Source organism: Gavia stellata, chromosome 27 (assembly GCF_030936135.1).
Source record: "Gavia stellata isolate bGavSte3 chromosome 27, bGavSte3.hap2, whole genome shotgun sequence".
Taxonomy (NCBI): domain Eukaryota; kingdom Metazoa; phylum Chordata; class Aves; order Gaviiformes; family Gaviidae; genus Gavia; species Gavia stellata.
In genome coordinates this window covers 1114829-1131748 of record NC_082620.1, presented here as the reverse complement: position 1 = coordinate 1131748, position 16920 = coordinate 1114829, and the positions used below count along the sequence as shown (strand labels likewise).

Here is a 16920-nt window from a genome sequence, read left to right as displayed (position 1 = left end):
AAACCAGGGGGCTGCACCCCAAATCCAGCCCCTGATAATGAGCCAGGGCTAAATAGCAAACGAGCACCCAGCACATGACTTGTTTTATGGCCATCAGCCCTCGGAGGTGCTAGGGTGAGGCTCAGCGGGGAGCCTGTGGTCCAGGTCCTGCCTTGCACTTTTGGGCAAGCCTGACAAAGCCGCGGAGCATCCATTTAGGAGCAAACGTTGGCCTGCGTTACTGAGCTGGCAGTATCCACGCAGCATCGCGGAGCTATAAATAAGGCCCTTTGGAGAGAAACCCATGCAGGGCCCGTGCTGCTGGATCTGAAGGCAGTCCGGCTGGCCAAAAACTCTCCCAGGAGGAAGGAAAAGCATCAGGGAAAGACCTCCCTGCTGAGGAGATGCGTGGGGCCGTGCCATAGAGGTGGAAAGCAAACAACCACCCGCAGCGAGAGTGAGGTTTTTGGGCACAAAAGCCTGGCTTTAGTCTCCGAGAGGGGCAGTAGAGGGCAAGTGCAGGCTGGGAAAAGCCTCCTTGGCTCAGTTTTGTCAGCACAGGATGGTCTCATCAGTGTGGACAGGGAGAAAAATGCAGATAAAGGGATGCAAGACTCTCCCGCTATCAGAAAAAACAAGTCGTGAGCAGCTCCAGACTCAGTAAAAAGTATTTATTATTTCAATTACGATAAGCCCCAGCTGTAGGGTGAAAAAATAGTTACAAAAAATCCGCCCCCCCCTTTTACATATAAATATTAAAAATCCCTCTACATCTTTGCTTTCTGTCTAGAGCAAGAAGGTGCCACACAAGACAACATGTAGCACCTGAGCTACTGTCAGTGGTTTCCTCTCAAAACCGCAACAGGAATATAAAAAAAAACACCTTAAGAAAGCCCCTTGCTCCCATCCAGATCTCGCCCAGTGCCAAACCAGCCACAGAGGGATGGAGGTTTAGGGCCACGCAGTGATTTCGGGGCTTGCAGTTTCCCAGGCTTAGAGGCCGGGGCACAGCGGTGAGCGAAGCAGCAGCAGGAACTGCCTGCATTTGTCTGGGGAAGCTTTTGGGCCAGGAAATCACAACTGACCTCGCTTCAGGAGGCAGAGGAGGGAGAATGGGGTGCTTCATCCACACCGTCACCACCTTGGTTACGTCTTTGGCACATCAACTTTTCCCTTTGCGCTCTGAAATTAAAGCTAATCCCGGGAGTCGCAGCATCCCGGCAAAGGCTTTCTGCGACCCACAGCATCCTCCAGCCCTGTCCCCAATTTCCCCATCAGCATTCTCTGAGGACAGTCCCTCTCAGAGAAACCTGGGAACTGGGGCTAGCTAGTTACATCTGCAGCCCAAGCCGCCCCATCCGCCTTCCCCAGCTCAGGGACTGTCACCACAGGGTGCTGCACCAAGTAAAAAAAAAAATTAATAAATATCCTAATCTTTGACTAAAAAAAAAGGCTTTTAAATGCGTTTTCCCTGAAATTTTCCAGTGTATTCCACAATGCATGAAAAAAATATATATATTTCCCCCCCAAAAAAATATATCTTAAAATATTCTCCATCATCATGTGCGCATCTTTGGAGAGAGGAAGGTATTTACACATGCAGCCAAACCCGCCAGCGTTGCAGCGTTCCCTTTATTGCCTCCAAAAGGAGGCATTTTGCCGGGGCAGTGGGTCAGGCTGGAGTGCTGCATGTGTAAATACGGGGTAGTGCCCATGGACGCGCGTGCCTTGACACGTGGCCCGGTCACTATGGGAAATAAAAGACCCCCAAAATCGAAGTCATTTCACAAACGAGCGAGGGGATGAGGAATTTTCACAGTGGATCGAACCTCAGACGATACCGGGGACGCAGGGCGCCGCTCCGGCTGAGAGCTGGGCACTTTGTTGCATGGAGAAGTGGTTTGAGCCTCTCTAAAGGACCGGGGAAATTCAGCTGTCGGTGGAGGATGAAGCAACCGGCAGCCGGTTCCCTCGGGTACTTGCCCATCACCAGACTTCGCACTTCTTGGGCGGATTCATGGGGGAGCCAAGGGGGCAGCCAAAATGCTTTGCAAACTCCCGGGAGTTGGAGACAGTGCCGATGACACGAAAACGCGAGGGGCTGTGGGGGTCAGTGATGAGCCCCTCGTGCGAGCTCTCCGGCGTGCGAACTGAACACCACACCTGCAAACAGAGGGCAAAAGGCACGAGCACCAGCGTACACAACCACAGGGCCCCGCTCGGTGCCGAATCGGACCTCCCTGCTTGCGTGACAGGCACCAACACAGCTCGAGCTCCAGCTTTGTCTTGCTTTTTAACCAGCATGATGCCGATCTGGTTCTCCAGCCACCACGTAGCATCTCTGGAGACCTCAGTTTTGCCGTCACACCCTCCCAACACCATCCGGGCACGCCTCCACCCCTCAAAAAACCTGTGCATCCATCCTCCCTGCCCACCACCCAGTGACCTACCTGGGCGAAGCCAACAAAGAAGAGCTGGTGGTTGGTGAGGCCGAGGGTTGGGAGGGTTTCTTCATCCCCATTCTTTTTCAGCCAGTTTTGATACGCCTGGAGGCCAGGGAGCACAGCAGGCTCAGGGGACAACACCGACGCCACCACACTGTGCCACCCACCGCATGTCCCCAGCCCCATGGACCTACCCGGTAGGCGGCCTTGAGGCCCCCGTTGTCGGCAATGTTCTCCCCGAGGGTGTGCTTGCCGTTGACAGCCTCGCCATTGACTGTGTAGTTGCCATACTGCTCCACCATGCACGCTGTCTGCCGCTTGAAGGCCTCCACCGAAGAGTTCTTCCACCAGGGACGCAGGTTGCCATCCTTATCATATTCCCGGCCTGCCGAAAACACAACAGGTCCTTCGTCACCCCACTGGCCACCCCTCCAGCAGCCCACCCACCTGGCCCTGGCCATACCTTGGTCATCGAAGGCGTGTGTCAACTCATGGCCCACCACCACACCAATGCCACCAAAATTCAGCGACCTGCAGAAGGGCGATACCGAGATTTAGAGAGGATGCGCTGCTCCCCACAGCCATGAAATTTAGTCTCAAATTTTGGAAGTTTGGGAATCCTGCCCTCCCCGTTTTCCCAAGGCTCTTACTTGGGAGATGCACGGGTGTAAAAAGGGGCCTGGAGGATGCCAGCGGGGAAGACAATCTCATTCTTGGTGGGAGAGTAGTATGCATTGACCGTTGGAGGTGTCATGCTCCACCTGTGGCGACACAGACATGGCCTATGTGGCAGCACAATATAATCACTGATGTTTGCTCCAACGCCATCTGCTCATCACAGTCCAAAAGCATTGGCCTAAATTTAACTCCCCAAAATCAGTGTGGTCTGGTGGACACCAATCCCAGTGCTCCAGATATTGCGATATTCCTGCTGAGTGCCACAGGGAAGCGGAACAGAAGACTTACTGGTCCCGGTTTGGCGGTTTCCGGAGCTGGTCAGCAGTGACCCTGGCTGAGAAGTTGTAAAACTGCATGACGTTCTCAAAGTAGAGGTCAGACACGGCCTCATACTGCAAAAGAGCAAGGCATGAGAGGCACGCGGTGATCCCCTGGCCCCACTCCTCCCTCCATGGTCACGTTTGAGCCTCCAGAGCTGGCCCAGTTATAGCTGCTCTCTTTTCTCCTCCTCTTCAACATCTGCAGAGTCTCGGGAGGGCAATGAATCACCATTACGGAAAACGGCTCCTCCTTTTCCCGGGCAGGGATCCCAAGAGCCCCAGTCACCCCAGGACTGGCCCACAGCTCCAGTCCAAAGTCCCCAGAGAAGGGCCAAGGACACCGGCGAGACCCTCCTGGAGGAAACCTCGAGCTCAAGGCTGCCCTGAGGCCATGGTGATGGGCCCATGTCCTGCATATGCTAATGGAGGGGGGGAATAGGAGACCCAGGGGACATATCTGACCAACTCACATCATTAAAGACTTTATCCAGCTCCTTGGGGTCCATGATGAACTTGGGGTAGCCGATCATGTTGTAGATGGCATCTGCCTGGAGGGGGTGACAAGGCCCAAAGTGCTTTTGGTGCCAGAGATGGAAGGACGGGCTCACGCAGCTCCACCACCCTCCACCATCACCCCCTCCTCCCCGGCACTGCTGCTAGCACCTCACCTTCTCTTTGGCCGATTTCCTCGTCTCTTCGTCCATCCACTGCAGGGTCTCCAGGCTTTCCTCGAAGGCTGTTTTAATCTCCGCGATCATTTCCTCTGCCTAGACAAAAGAAGGTGGTGCAAGGTCGGTCCGGAGAGCCGGCTTCCCAGCCTGGAGAGTTCAAGGACCCTTCGCACCAGTGAGGAGGAAGAGGCCAGGATGCCGAGATGACACACAGACCGGTGAAAAACCCAGTGAATGGAGATGCACAGTGGACAAAAGGTGGGCAGAGAAACATTGGCTGCCCCAACCATCCACCACCATCGTGGTGGCTCACACGCTGCTCGCTTGGGGACGTACCACCTGCTTGCTGTCCTCGGCGAAGGTGGCCTTGACGAACATGGCCCCCAGGGCGAAGCCCAGGTTGTTGTCCGTGTCGCTGATGCAAAACTTCCAGCGTGGGAGGCAGGTCTGCACAGGATGAGAGGTGGACGTCAGTGGTGCAAGGCCAAAGCCACCCCCAAAACCTTCCCACCCCCTTGCCCTGCTGGGAGATGGGGTCCGCATCCATCCCCCTGTGCCGGAGCTGCCACCCCAAAACCTGCCCCACATCTCTATTTTTTGGATGCAACCAGATGAGGACTTCGCTTAAAAAGCTGTCACCATTTTAATAGTGATTTGGGGGTGTCAGGGGCTCCACCCTCACCTTCTTCGTCCCATACATCACTTCCATGAATTTTTCCTCAGCGTCCTGGAAGCGCTGGTCGAGGAAGGGGCTGGTTTTCCGCACCAGGTTCCAGATCATGTAGTTGTTGAGGAGACTGTGGCGAGAGGCGGTGAGCAGGCAGCGGGATGTGCCTGCCCACCCTGGGCACCCCTCTGTCCGGGCTAGGGGATCTCACCATTTATCCGTGGCCAGGATGAGGTCGGAGACCTGCTCCAGGTACTCCTTGGCATAGACCACGACAGGCTCCGACTCGTTGAGTTCCACAGGGTAGAAGACCGTGGAGAGGAAGGGCATCCAGTCCACGGCCGGTGCCAGCTCCTGCAAAAGCCATGCCGCTGCTACAGACCCAAAAACCAATCGGAGATGGGTGGCTGCCGCTTCCCAAGCTGGAAGTGGCTGCATCAGCCCCAGTCTGAGAGATTCAGCTGATTTTGCAGAGACCGGTTCCCATAATAGCAGCATCCTCCAAAGGTCGGAGGGGAGTAAACAATTTCCTCCCAAAAAGGAAAATAAAGTGGGGCGGGTGTCAAAAATGTTGACACAACCCATTAGGGCCCCTTTGGGGACACGGGGAGGTGACCGGGCTGACGTCCGCAGCCAGACTGCAGGCAGCAGCGCCGGGAGGGCGTTAGTGCTGCAGTAGGACGGCTGCCGGCCCCAGGGGTGGTCCAGAGACTGGGAGTAGTGGGTCAGGGTGGGATTTCCCCAAGGAGGACACGGGCCAAGCTATTGCACAAGAGCTTCCCAGGCGGCGTTGGCCAGCGTCGCGCTTCCTCGGAAGAGCTGCGTCACCTCCATCCATCCACCCCGCTTCCCAAACCATGGCAGAGCAGGGAGGCTCACCAACCGCATCCCTACCTTCAGGTCTCCAGCTGTCATTTTATGGTAGATGACCTCCTCGTCCCGGTGCTTCTCCTGCGGGATGGTGATGTTGGCCAACGCCGTCTCAAAGTCCAAGATCTGCTGCATCTGCTGCCGCGTCGACTCCTCGTCAGTGCCTCCCAGGAACATCCCCAGCTGCACCATGTAGTTCAGGTACCCGGCAAGCACCTACGTGGTGGGATGAAGGGGGATCAGCACAGTGGGTGCCACCCACCCACAGCACCCCCCAGCAAAACCAGATTTCCACCGACAACCTTACCTTCTCATTCTCCGTCTTGTTCAGGTAGTAATCCCGTGATGGCAGGCCTAATCCCGACTGATCCACCTGGATGACGTTGCTGTTGGAGTTTTTGGAGTCGGCGCTGACGTAGACGGAGAAAAAGGGCGAGGTGCGGTAATGCGCCGTCACCTCCCGCAGCGTCGCGTTGAAGTTGTCCTCTGCCCAGGGACCCGTGATGTTCCAGCCGCCCAGCTGGGGACAGACAGCAACCAGGTTTTGGCTAAGGAATGACCACCTGGAGCTGCTTAAATACCCCCCCCAATAGCCACCATGGGGGGAAACATCTTGCAATGGGGCTAAAAAGCCCAGAAGAGGCAAGACCTACCTATAAATCGTATAAACCCCTGCCTCTCTCTGCCTGCCTGCCCTGGGGGATGCTCTGCCCCACAAAGCACCAGGAATGGGGTCTGGAGGGTGCTGGGACTGCCCATAAATGAGCTTTTTCCCCCATTTCGCAGAGGGAAGATGGCTTTTCCGCAAGGAAGGGGACGAACCTTTTGTATGAGCTCCATGAGCGGGGCGGCGCGCAGTTCCTCGATCTTGCTCTCATTCATACAGGCTTGGTAATAACGCTGTGCCTTGCGCTCCGCCTCGCTCGACACGTTGGCCGTGGTGTTTTCTGCAGGAGGTACCCAGGGGGGCTCGCAGCGGGTCCCTGGGGACTGGCATCCACACCCCCGCAGGGGCTGCCGATGCGCACCAAAGCCCCCACCCTTCCACCGGAGAAACATTCAGCCCCGTTTTGAGCAAAGCCAGACTCCAAAAAGGCACCGAGGATTGCCTTGCCGGTCCCCTCCGTGCCCCCAAGTGCATCCCACAGCCCTTCCTGGCCTCCTGCCGCCATCTCCTCTCCCACCCGCAGCGACCGCTCCATCTCTTTGGAGCGGAAAGATAAAGAAAGAAAAAACAAAAAGCATTTTTCCAGCAGCTCTGATGTTCCCAGCACCATCCAACCCCCTGCACTGCCCTTGCCCCCGTGCTGGCACTCCCCAGCCCTATATTATTTATTCCTGCAAGAAGGAACAATAAACCCATTTTTCTCCTCTGCCTCCAAAAACCATCCTTTTATTTTTCCCCCCACTAAAATTCTGCTTCCCCAGAGGTTTCCTTTTTTTTTTATTATTATTTTCCTCATGACACAGCTTGCACCTTTGGCTTCCCAGCTGTGTGGTTTTATTAACTAAAGGTCCCTCAGCTCCGAGGAATTCAAGGAAATGCCGAGCGCGACTGCTTGGCTGGAGGCCCGGTCCCTTCTCCCAGTAAAACCAGTGCCAGATTTCTGCGGGAAGAGCCAGGGACGAAGCCGTTCCCGCGCCACCCCCTTCTCCTGAAAGACAACACTCTTCCCAAACCTTCTTTTTTCAGATAATCAGCCCCAGCGCAGTGGAAAGTGCTGATAAGGAGCCAGTTGTTTGCTCAAAGCTTGAACAAACCGTCCCCACCGGTTGCTTGGACAAGCCACTCCGCTTCGGTGTTCGCACGCAGAGGCTGACCCTGGGATCCTCCCTCCGTTGGATGAGTTTTGGCCCCCAAAAAGGGCCAGATTGGCAGCCAGTCCCCGCAAAAAAGCTGCTCGCAAAGGCTAGAAGCTCCAGCAGGAGGAAAAGCCCCTTTCCTTGGCGTGATAACGGGGTGCTATGGCCTCTGGGTGCAAATCCTGAATTTCAATGCTCCTGAGGACCGCACCACAGGGTTTGCAGAGCCGAGGCCAGGAGCCTTCCCCTACTCGGCACCAAAGAGCTGCAACACCGCGGTCAAAAATCCCAGGGGCATCCAGGAGAGCAAACACAGCCAGGATCTGCTTCCCAATGTCCTTGCAGCGCGTGCGTCACAGATTGGCTTGATGCTGGCGTTCAAGTCCAACCTTACATCCCCGCAGGCATGTTTTCGGCATCCCCCAGACCTAACAGGGCTCCTCGGCACCGTGGGGTCCCACCGCTCCCGCGTACTCACCCAGCAGATGCTTCATGATGGCCTGGTTGTGCTCCCAGAGGTTGTTGAAGGTGCCCCAGCGCGAGTGGCCATCGGGGAGGGGGTTGGCCTTGATCCAGCCGCCGCAGGCATAGCCGAAAAAGTCCTCACAGGGATTCACCGCCCGGTCCAGCGAGCTGAGGATGGAGCTGGTGACGGAGATGCAGGCTTCCGACAGACACACGGCAGGCGGCCCTGGGGGCGAGCACGATGGGTTCAACTCCTGCCACGGCGCGGTTAGCCACGCTGGGGAGCATCATGCCCCGCACCCGAGCATCCCACCCCAGGGCGAGGGATGTGGGCAAACATCCCATCTGGTGTCCAAGCATCCTGCCCCGCACCTGAGCATCCCACTCCAGGGCAAATGATACGGACCGGCATCCCATCCCATGCCCAAGTATCCTCCCCGGTGCCGGATCATCCCATCCCAGGACAAGGGATGCATGCAAGCATCTCATCCTGTGCCCAAGCATCCTGCCTAGAGCCTGAGCATCCCACCCTGGGGTGAAGGATGCGGGCGAGGATCCCATCCGATGCCCAAGCATCTCGCCCTGGGGCAAGGGATGCAGGCAAACACCCAGTCTTGTGCCGGAGCATCCCACCCGCTGCCTGAGCGTCCCACCCTGGAATGAGGGATGCAGGCAAGCACCCTAGCCGGTGCCTGAGCATCCTGCCCTAGGGCAAGGGATGCAGGCGACCTGTCTTGTGCCGGAGCATCCCACCCCGCACCTGAGCATCCTGCCTGGTAGCCAAGAATCCCGCCCTGGGGCAAGGGATGCAGGTGAGCATCCCAGCCTGCACCCAAGCATCCTGTCCCAGCGTACCCCCCAGCATCCCGCCCCAGTCAAGGGAGTAGGATCCCTGCGTGGTGCGAGGACTTACGGGATCTATACTGGAAGATGAGACCCAGCAGACATGCCGCCAGCATGGCCGCCAGCACCCCCACCAGCACCACGAGCTGCTTCTCAGCGCGCGTCCGCTCAGCCCAGCACCCCGGGCTGCTCCTCGAGCCACGGAAGTTCACCTGTGGGAAAAGCAGCACCGTTTCCCCACCGGCGGAAAAACTCACTGGCGCATCCCCCATTTTGCTTCCTACAGCCCACGGCATGAATTTGGCCCCCGACGCTGTTCAGGCTGGGAAAGGCGGCAGCTGCCTTCCAGAAATCAGCCAGGAAGGGCGGCACAATGGCAGGAAAGGGAGCGGGGCGAGTGTTTCGGCAGGCTCACCTGCTACCCCGTGCCACCCAAACCCCTCCTCGAGAACAGCCGTAACTCCCCGGGTGGTCCCTGTCCCCACCGCTGGCACAGGGTGGGGGCCACGGTGGCAGCGGGAAGTGCCGTAACAGGATACTCCCGCTCAGCCGAAAAACATCCCCAGGAAACATCCCAACGTGATGGTGAGTGGAGATGGCCCCGCTGGGGAAAGCAAAAACACAGCGGAGCTCCGATTTTTGGGGTAGAAAACACCATTCTGGGCAGAGACCGATGGGGCTGGGAGCGGGGCCAGCACCCAGAGCATTGCTCCGTCCCCAAATCTTTTCCGGCAAGGCTGGACGCTGGCAGCCGTGGGGTTTTTTTTCCTCGCCACCCGTGGCCCTTTTTAAGCCGCTTTCCCACTGCGCAGGGAGGAATTAACCTAATCCCCTTTTGTGCGGGGACAAAGCTCCCGCAGCCACGATAATTGCTCACCCCAGCCACACCAGGAAGGGGTTCCACTGGCAGAAAAACTGGGTGCTGGGGCATTGCAAACAGCCGAGCCAGGATCCGGCCCCCACAGGCACCCCCATCTCTGGCTCCAGGTGCCGGGAGGGGAGCAAAGGGCAGCGAGAGCGGGAGCCAACACGGCTCTGCCCACGCTGGACTTTGCCCCACGGAAAGGCTGGTCCCGGGCAGAAAACCCTCCTGCAAGTCCCCCCTGTGTCTGCCAGGACCCCAAATCCCCTTTTTTCCCCCCCCTAAAACATACATGAAGCCCAACCTGGAAGCCGTTGGGGTACCCATCGCCTTCACCGATGGAGTCCAGGGGGTCTTCATCGTCCAATGTCGCCCGCTTGTAGGTCGACATCTGCACGGGGAGATCGGCAAATGGAGGTGCTCAGCGGCTCCGGGTCGAGGAAGAGGAAGGAGGGTGAGGAAGGAATACGCACCCTCTAAAGCCGCCTCCTCCTCCGGGGAGCTAAATCCCGAATGGCTCCGGGGTAGTAAAGCACTAAACAAACGCCGGAGGAAGGTTATGGAAAGCAAGGAGGGCAGGAGCCAAAAGCTGAGCAAAGCCCGAACCCGCCTCGCTTTCCCCGGGGGCCGGGTTGTGCAACCTCCCCTTCAGCCTGGAATAAAGCCGGTTCCTCCTCCGCCGGCTCCCAGCCCCGAAACCCCAAAACGGGGCAAGGGACACCCCCCGTGCCAGGGACCCGCCGTGTGCCGGTGTCCTGAGAAAGGCTGGTAGCGTTAAAAACGGCTTTTCACCCCGAAACTACCGGCTTGCTCGTGCTCCACGCCCCATCTGTGAACTGTACACACTCCGAAACACCCCGTGGGGTCCCTCTGAGCACCCAAAGACAACAGCACCTTGAATTTAGGCTGTCGATGGGCTCCCTCCCAGCTTCTTGTCCCCCCCGGTGCTATCTCGTGCCGGTGCCCAGCTCTTATCTCATCCCCCAGCAGAAAAACAAGGGGAAACCTCACGGGTTGGCAGCCGGCCCTTATCGTGCCGCCGCCGTTTCCTTCCCCCCTGGCACAGCCCTGCCACCCAGCCGGATTGTCTCCCGACAGGGAAAACAACCCTCCACCCACCGCCAAGGGGGTCTGCACCCCGAAATCCACTCCGGCCCCCGCCACCGATGGGCCAAATGGCACCAGTCACATCCCTTCACCCCCAATGCAGCACAGGGTGGGGGTTTGCACCCATCCAGATGTCCCTGTCCTGCTGCCATCATCCCCAAAGAGACACCAGGTTGATCCGAACCTGGCACAGCCGCGCCTCAGTTTCCCCAGCAGGAACATGCATGCAACGAAAGCGCCAGTTCTCAGCCCCGTCTCCAATAACAGCGTTCCCAAACCTCCCCTTGCACAATTAATAACGAATCCCATCCTCTCCCTGGATTCCCAAATCACAGCCTGGGTTTAATTAGCCACAAAACCCACCTGGGGAAAAAAAAGGGTTAAAAGAAAAAGGCAGTTTCCCTTCAGGGTTGTGCAAAAAACTCCATTTCCAGCCCCAAAAATCTCCCCCAGGTGCCCACCTCGAGCCTGCAAACCGTGGAGGGAAAAAGCTTTCACTGCAAGATTTTGTCGCTAGTGAAATCTGATTTTATATTGTATTTTTTTCCATCCCCTTTCACTTTCCCCCCCTGTTTTTGCATTTGCACGTGGCTGAAATCTGTAGCTCCGGGCACAAATCTCTGCTCGAATTGGGGGGGTGGGGTGCCTACAAAGCCCCCATGGCTCCAAAGCACCAAATTCCTGGAGTCCCAGCTTTCAGCCAAGGTTTTCACTCCGTTTCCTGAGGAAATGAGGTTTTTTCGGCGATCCCCCACCCCGCCTGCCTGCCCCAGCCTGAAAACAGCAGGAAAAAAGGAAAAAAAGCAAAAAAAAAAAATCACTCCACTTTTTTTCCTTTTGCTAGGGACATGCTGGCTCAACCCCATATTAGACATCAGAGAATCCAAGCTGAGCTTGAACCCACCCCCCCCCAAAACACTCCCGGGGGGCACCGGGATCATCCCCCAGCATCCTTAATTTGGGGGCAATTGGGTCCGGGAGGTATTTTTAGCACCCATGCCCCCCCCCCCCCCATATTGGGGGTGCAAAGCAGCACCCATGGGTGCTCCCCAACTTGTGAAATGGGAACACCCCTTTTTTGGGTCAAAACGGGGTGGGTTTTGTTCCACACACACACACCCCCCCCCTGTTGTTTGCCTAAACCACAATAAAACCGTATTTCCCCAGCTCCAACAGGGTGGGGGGCACCCAAGGGTGCCGGGGGGGCACCCACGGTGTAGCCCTCCCCCCCACAGCCAAGGGATTTCCCCCCTCTTCCGAACTCGGCCAAGTCTGAGCAGAGGGCCCAAAATCGCCTGCTTTTCCCCCAAATCACCCCTTCGCCTTATAAACAATACACCCCACGTCCTCCCGCCCCGGAAGGGCGCGGGGGACCCCCCGCAACCGCTCACCCCCACCCCACCGGGGAGCCCCTCACCGCGGCATCGGGGCGCCCCGAGCCGCCACCCGCTTCCAACTCCCGCCCGGGCGCCATTTCAGAGCAACCACCGCCACCACCGCAGGCGATGGCGTTTCTCTCGCCTCCCTCCCTGCCCTTCCACCCCCCCAATTTCATCCCGACCCCCCCAAACCACCCCTGCACCCCCAAACCTCCTCCTGGCCCAGCGGTGCCCGCCCAGGGCCCCCCCCAGCACCCATGGGTGCCCCCTGCACCTCTACGGCCTGGAGTCAGCACCCAGCGGGGCTCAGCCGCAATTAGGATGCTCGGGGGTAATTAGCACCGCCTGGTGTTAATTAGGGGCCCTGGCGTTAATTAGGGGTGCTGGGAAGGGGGTTGGGTGGGCACCCAGTTTTGCAGGGAGCCCCGGCTGCAGATAAGTAAATAAATAAATATAAAAGCTTAAAAAGGAGCAAAAAAGGGTTAAAGTTTAAAAAAAAATATGTAAGGGGGGGGCTCAGTTTGCAAATACCCCCCAAAAGTGGGTGCTTCTGGGTGGGGGGCACCCCTGCACCCCTCTGCTTGCAGAGGGAAACCCAGTGCAAATCCCCGGGGGTTTGGGTCAAGGGCTGGGTGCTGGGTGCTGGGGGGGGGGGTTGGGGGGGAGGCACCCACTTTGGGGTGTCCCCCCCCACCCCGGGGACCCACTGGCCACAAAGCACACCCGGCTGGGGGAGTCGATGCGGGGTGGCAGGGGGGCACCCAGGGGTGCTAAGGGGTGCAACGGGGGGGGGGTCCCTTGGGGGGTGCAGGGGGATCCCTTGGGGGTGCAATGGGGGATCCCATGGGGGTGCATGGAGGTCCTTTAGGGGTGCATGGGGGTCCCACGGGGGTGCAATGGGGGATCCCACAGGGGTGCAGTGGGGGTCCCTTGGGGGTGCATGGGTGTCCCATGGGGGTGCAACAGGCATCCCACGGGGAGACGCATCGCCCTGCGCCCCGGTTCGGCCAAATGACCCAGGCCCGACCGCCTCCGGGTTTGGGGTGTCGGGTGGGTCCCCCACTCACCATGGCTGCCACCCCGCTCCCGCCGGCCTCGGCCCCCGTTGGGGCGAGCACCCGCCTGAGCCCCGGCGCAGCTCGTTACGCCTCCGCGGCCTACGGAGGGTGACGAAGGGTGACGAGCAAAGGATGTACCTGGGATGGGAAAACCAATGGGGCCGACTGGAGGGACGGGCTTCCTCGCTCGCCTCCTTTAACTCTTTCGGGGGGCCCCAAACCCCATTTTGGGGGTCCCCATGTCCCCCCCCGGCTGCTGAACGCATCCCCCCTGATACATCACCGCAGCTCGCTCGCCGGCAAAGGGATGCGGCGTTTCTCCTGGGAGCGTGCAAGCGTGCAATCCCGCAAGCGTGCGATTGTGCAAGCGTGCAGTTTGCGAGCGTGCAAGCGCCCAAGGTTGCAGGCGCCCGATTCTGCACGCATGCGGTTGTGCACGCGTGCAAGCACACAGTCGTGCAAGCACCCGGTCGTACAAGCACGCGGTGGTGCAAACGTGCAAGCACGCAACCGTGCGAGCACGCGCTTGTGCGAGCAAGCGGTTTTGCAAACAGCCAAGCACGCGGTTGTGCAAGGAGGCACGCAGGCGATTTTGCACGCACGTGCACAGGCGACTGTGCAAGCGTGCAAGCGCACGATCGGGCGCAAGCTTGCAAGCCTGCAGCTGCGCAAGCGCGCAAGGACGTGATCGTGCAAGTGCGCAAGCGTGCAATTGTGCAAGCATGCCATTGTGCGAGTTTATAAGCGTGCAAGCGTGCTCCTCGGGCTGCAGCCGTGTCCCCCCCCCCCCGTGTGTCTAACAGCCCCTCGACGGGTTTTGGGGTTCGAGCCTACCCGGGTGCGTGCATGCGGCCTTGCAGCGAGGAGTTCCCCAGGTTGCGGCTTTCCGTGTGCCGGGCTAACGAGCTTTTTAATGAGCTTTTCATCACCGGCAGGCACCCACAGCTGCTTTGCATGTGGGGTGACAGGGATGGGGGGGGGGACAGGGTGCCACCACCTCGGACCCCCGCGCCACACCGGCAGGCTGAGCACTGACGCACTCATTGCATGCGTGGGGCTACAAACGGCTTTGCTGCGCTGGGAAAGCGCTGGGGAGTGGGGGGGGGGTGTGCAAAGGGCCGGTGGGGGGGTGTGCCGGAGGGATTTGGGGGTCTGGGGGGAGCCGTGCCCACCCCCGTGGCGTCGGGGCGGCGTTGGGGGGGTGCCCTTGGGGGCACCCCGGAGCTTTCGGGGAGCGGATTTTTGGGCTGAGACCGCCACCTTCTGGGAAGGCACCCACGGCTCCACGGGCCACGGAGCCCCACGGTCCCCCACGGTGGGGGAAACTGAGGCAGGGGAGGGCGTCACCCTCCTGCCCTTGCGAGGAAGCTTTGTTTATTGTAGGACCTACAATAAAGCCCTTTCAGGCAGGGCGCGCTCGTGGGCTGCAGCAGGAGCCCGCGTGGAGAAACTGAGGCGGGGGGGGGCCCCCCGACCCTGTCACCCCCCCACCCCAAAACCACGCTGGCACGTTTTGGGTGAAAATAATGCAAAATCCGGCAAAACACACATCTACACACACACCCCCCCCCGGGTGCACCCAACTTTCTCCCCCTTGCGCGTGGCGGGGGGAGATGCTCAGCACCCACAGCCAGCTTTGGGTGCACCCCAGTCCTCCCAGTCCTCCCAGTCCAACCCGGCAGAGGGCACCAGTAAGCCCAGTTTGTTGCCTTCCCCCCCCCCCCGCCCCGTGCTGGCAGCGGGGGGAGGGTGGAGGAAGGGGAGGAGGAGGAGGAGGCGAAGGCCGGGTGCGGGGGGGATTTAAGGGCTGTCCCCCCGGCCCGGCCTCCTCCCGCCGCCCAGGAGGGACGTGGGTGTCGGCACCCAAGTTTGTGCGGGTACGTGTCCCCCCCCCGGCGGTAAGGACCCCCCCCGGGCCACCCACCGCTGCCACCCCCGGGGGAGCGGGGGGGGTCCCTGGGGTGCGGAGGGTGCGATGGGGATGGGGGGGGGTGTGATGGGGACACAGGGGTGCAACAGGGACACGGGGGTGTGATGGGGACACGGGGGGTGCGGTGGGGACATGGGTGTGTGATGGGGACATGGACATGCGATGGGGACACGGCTGTGCGGTGGGGACACGGGTGTGTGATGGGGACATAGACATGCGATGGGGACATGGGTGTGTAATGGGGACACGGGTGTGTGATGGGGACACAGACATGCGATGGGGACGTGGGTGTGTGATGGGGGACACGGGTGTGTGATGGGGACACGGGTGTGTGATGGGGACATAGACATGCGATGGGGACACGGCTGTGCGGTGGGGACACGGGTGTGTGATAGGGACATAGACATGCGATGGGGACACGGTTGTGTGATGGGGACACGGTTGTGTGATGGGGACACGGGTGTGTGATGGGGACATAGACATGTGATGGGGACACGGCTGTGTGGTGGGGACACCGCTGTGTAATGGGGACATAGACATGCGATGGGGACGTGGGTGTGCGGTGGGGACAGGAGTGTGTGATGGGGGACAGGAGTGTGTGATGGGGACATAGACATGCGATGGGGACACAGCTGTGCGGTGGGGACACGGGTGTGTGATGGGGACATAGACATGCGATGGGGACACGGCTGTGTGATGGGGACACGGCTGTGTGATGGGGACACGGACATGCGATGGGGACGCGGGTGTGCGATAGGGACACGAGCATGTGGTGGGGATGCAAGCGTGCAACAGGGACACAGATGTGCGACAGGGACACGGGCATGTGGTGGGGACACAGACATGGGATGGGGACACAGACATGCGATGGGGACAGGGACATACAGCAAGGACGTGGACTTGCAATGGGGACACAGGCATGTGGTGGGGACATGGGCGTGCAACGGCAATGGACGTGCAACAGGGACACGGGTGTGCAATGGGGACGTGGACACACGCTGGGGACACGGGTGTGCGATGGGGACACGGGCACACAGTGGGGACGTGGACATGCGATGGGGACACGGGTGTGCGATGGGGACACAGGTGTGCAGTGGGGACATGGGCACACAGTGGGGACGTGGACATGTGATGGGGACACGGGTGTGCGATGGGGACGTGGACACACGCTGGGGACACGACTGTGCGATGGGGACACGACTGTGCGATGGGGACACGGGTGTGCAGTGGGGACACGGGCACACAGTGGGGATGTGGACATGCGATGGGGACACGGGTGTGCGATGGGGATGCAGATGCGCAATGGGGATGTGGGCATGGGATGGGGACACAGACATGACGGGGACACACGATGGGGATGCAGATGTGCAATGGGGACGTGGGCACGGGATGGGGACACAAACATGGGATGGGGACACACATGTGATGGGACACGAGTGTGTGATGGGGACAGGGACATGCTATAGGGACATGGCCATGCAATGGGGACCCAGCCATGATGGGGACATGGCCATGCAATGGGGACAGGGACACGCGATGGGGACCCAGCCACGTGATGGGGACCCTGCTGTGCCACGCGCACATGGAGGGGCCGTGCCACCGTCCCCCAGCCCCGGGTTGGTGCCAGTGAGGTGACGCCCCGTGGGACTGGTGGCCAGGGAGGGGGGGGGAGCTGGCATGTCCCCAGAGGGGTCACATCGGTGACCGCACAGGGAGGGGACATTTCTCACCCGTCCTCGCTTGGCCGAGCCCCGGGGCGAAGGTCTCCGTGGGGAAACTGAGGCACGCAGCGGGTGCCTCCCCCCGCAGCTCTCTCCTATCCAGCACCCGCTCAGCACCGCAGG

At 59.7% G+C, this 16920-nt stretch overlaps 1 protein-coding gene across 2 annotated transcripts; it reads right to left on the bottom strand.

Annotated features, from left to right (window-relative positions):
• Positions 1–635: 635 nt before the first annotated feature.
• Positions 636–10120, bottom strand: ECE1 (endothelin converting enzyme 1). 2 transcript variants are annotated; one of them, XM_059829890.1, is made up of 17 exons: positions 9907–10076; positions 8811–8952; positions 7911–8123; positions 6452–6576; positions 5937–6149; positions 5654–5845; positions 4971–5113; positions 4775–4889; positions 4429–4539; positions 4090–4188; positions 3892–3969; positions 3390–3493; positions 3074–3184; positions 2887–2954; positions 2618–2808; positions 2430–2525; positions 636–2142 (listed from the first exon to the last, which is right to left on the bottom strand). In XM_059829890.1, the coding sequence occupies exons 1-17, from the start codon at positions 9991–9993 to the stop codon at positions 1966–1968; spliced, it is 2265 nt and encodes a 754-aa protein (XP_059685873.1). In that variant the 5' UTR covers positions 9994–10076; the 3' UTR covers positions 636–1965. The 2 variants fall into 2 exon arrangements, with proteins under 2 accessions (XP_059685873.1, XP_059685872.1); XM_059829889.1 differs by having other exon boundaries at positions 1964–2525; positions 9907–9993; positions 10076–10120.
• Between the last annotated feature and the right edge of the window lie 6800 nt (positions 10121–16920).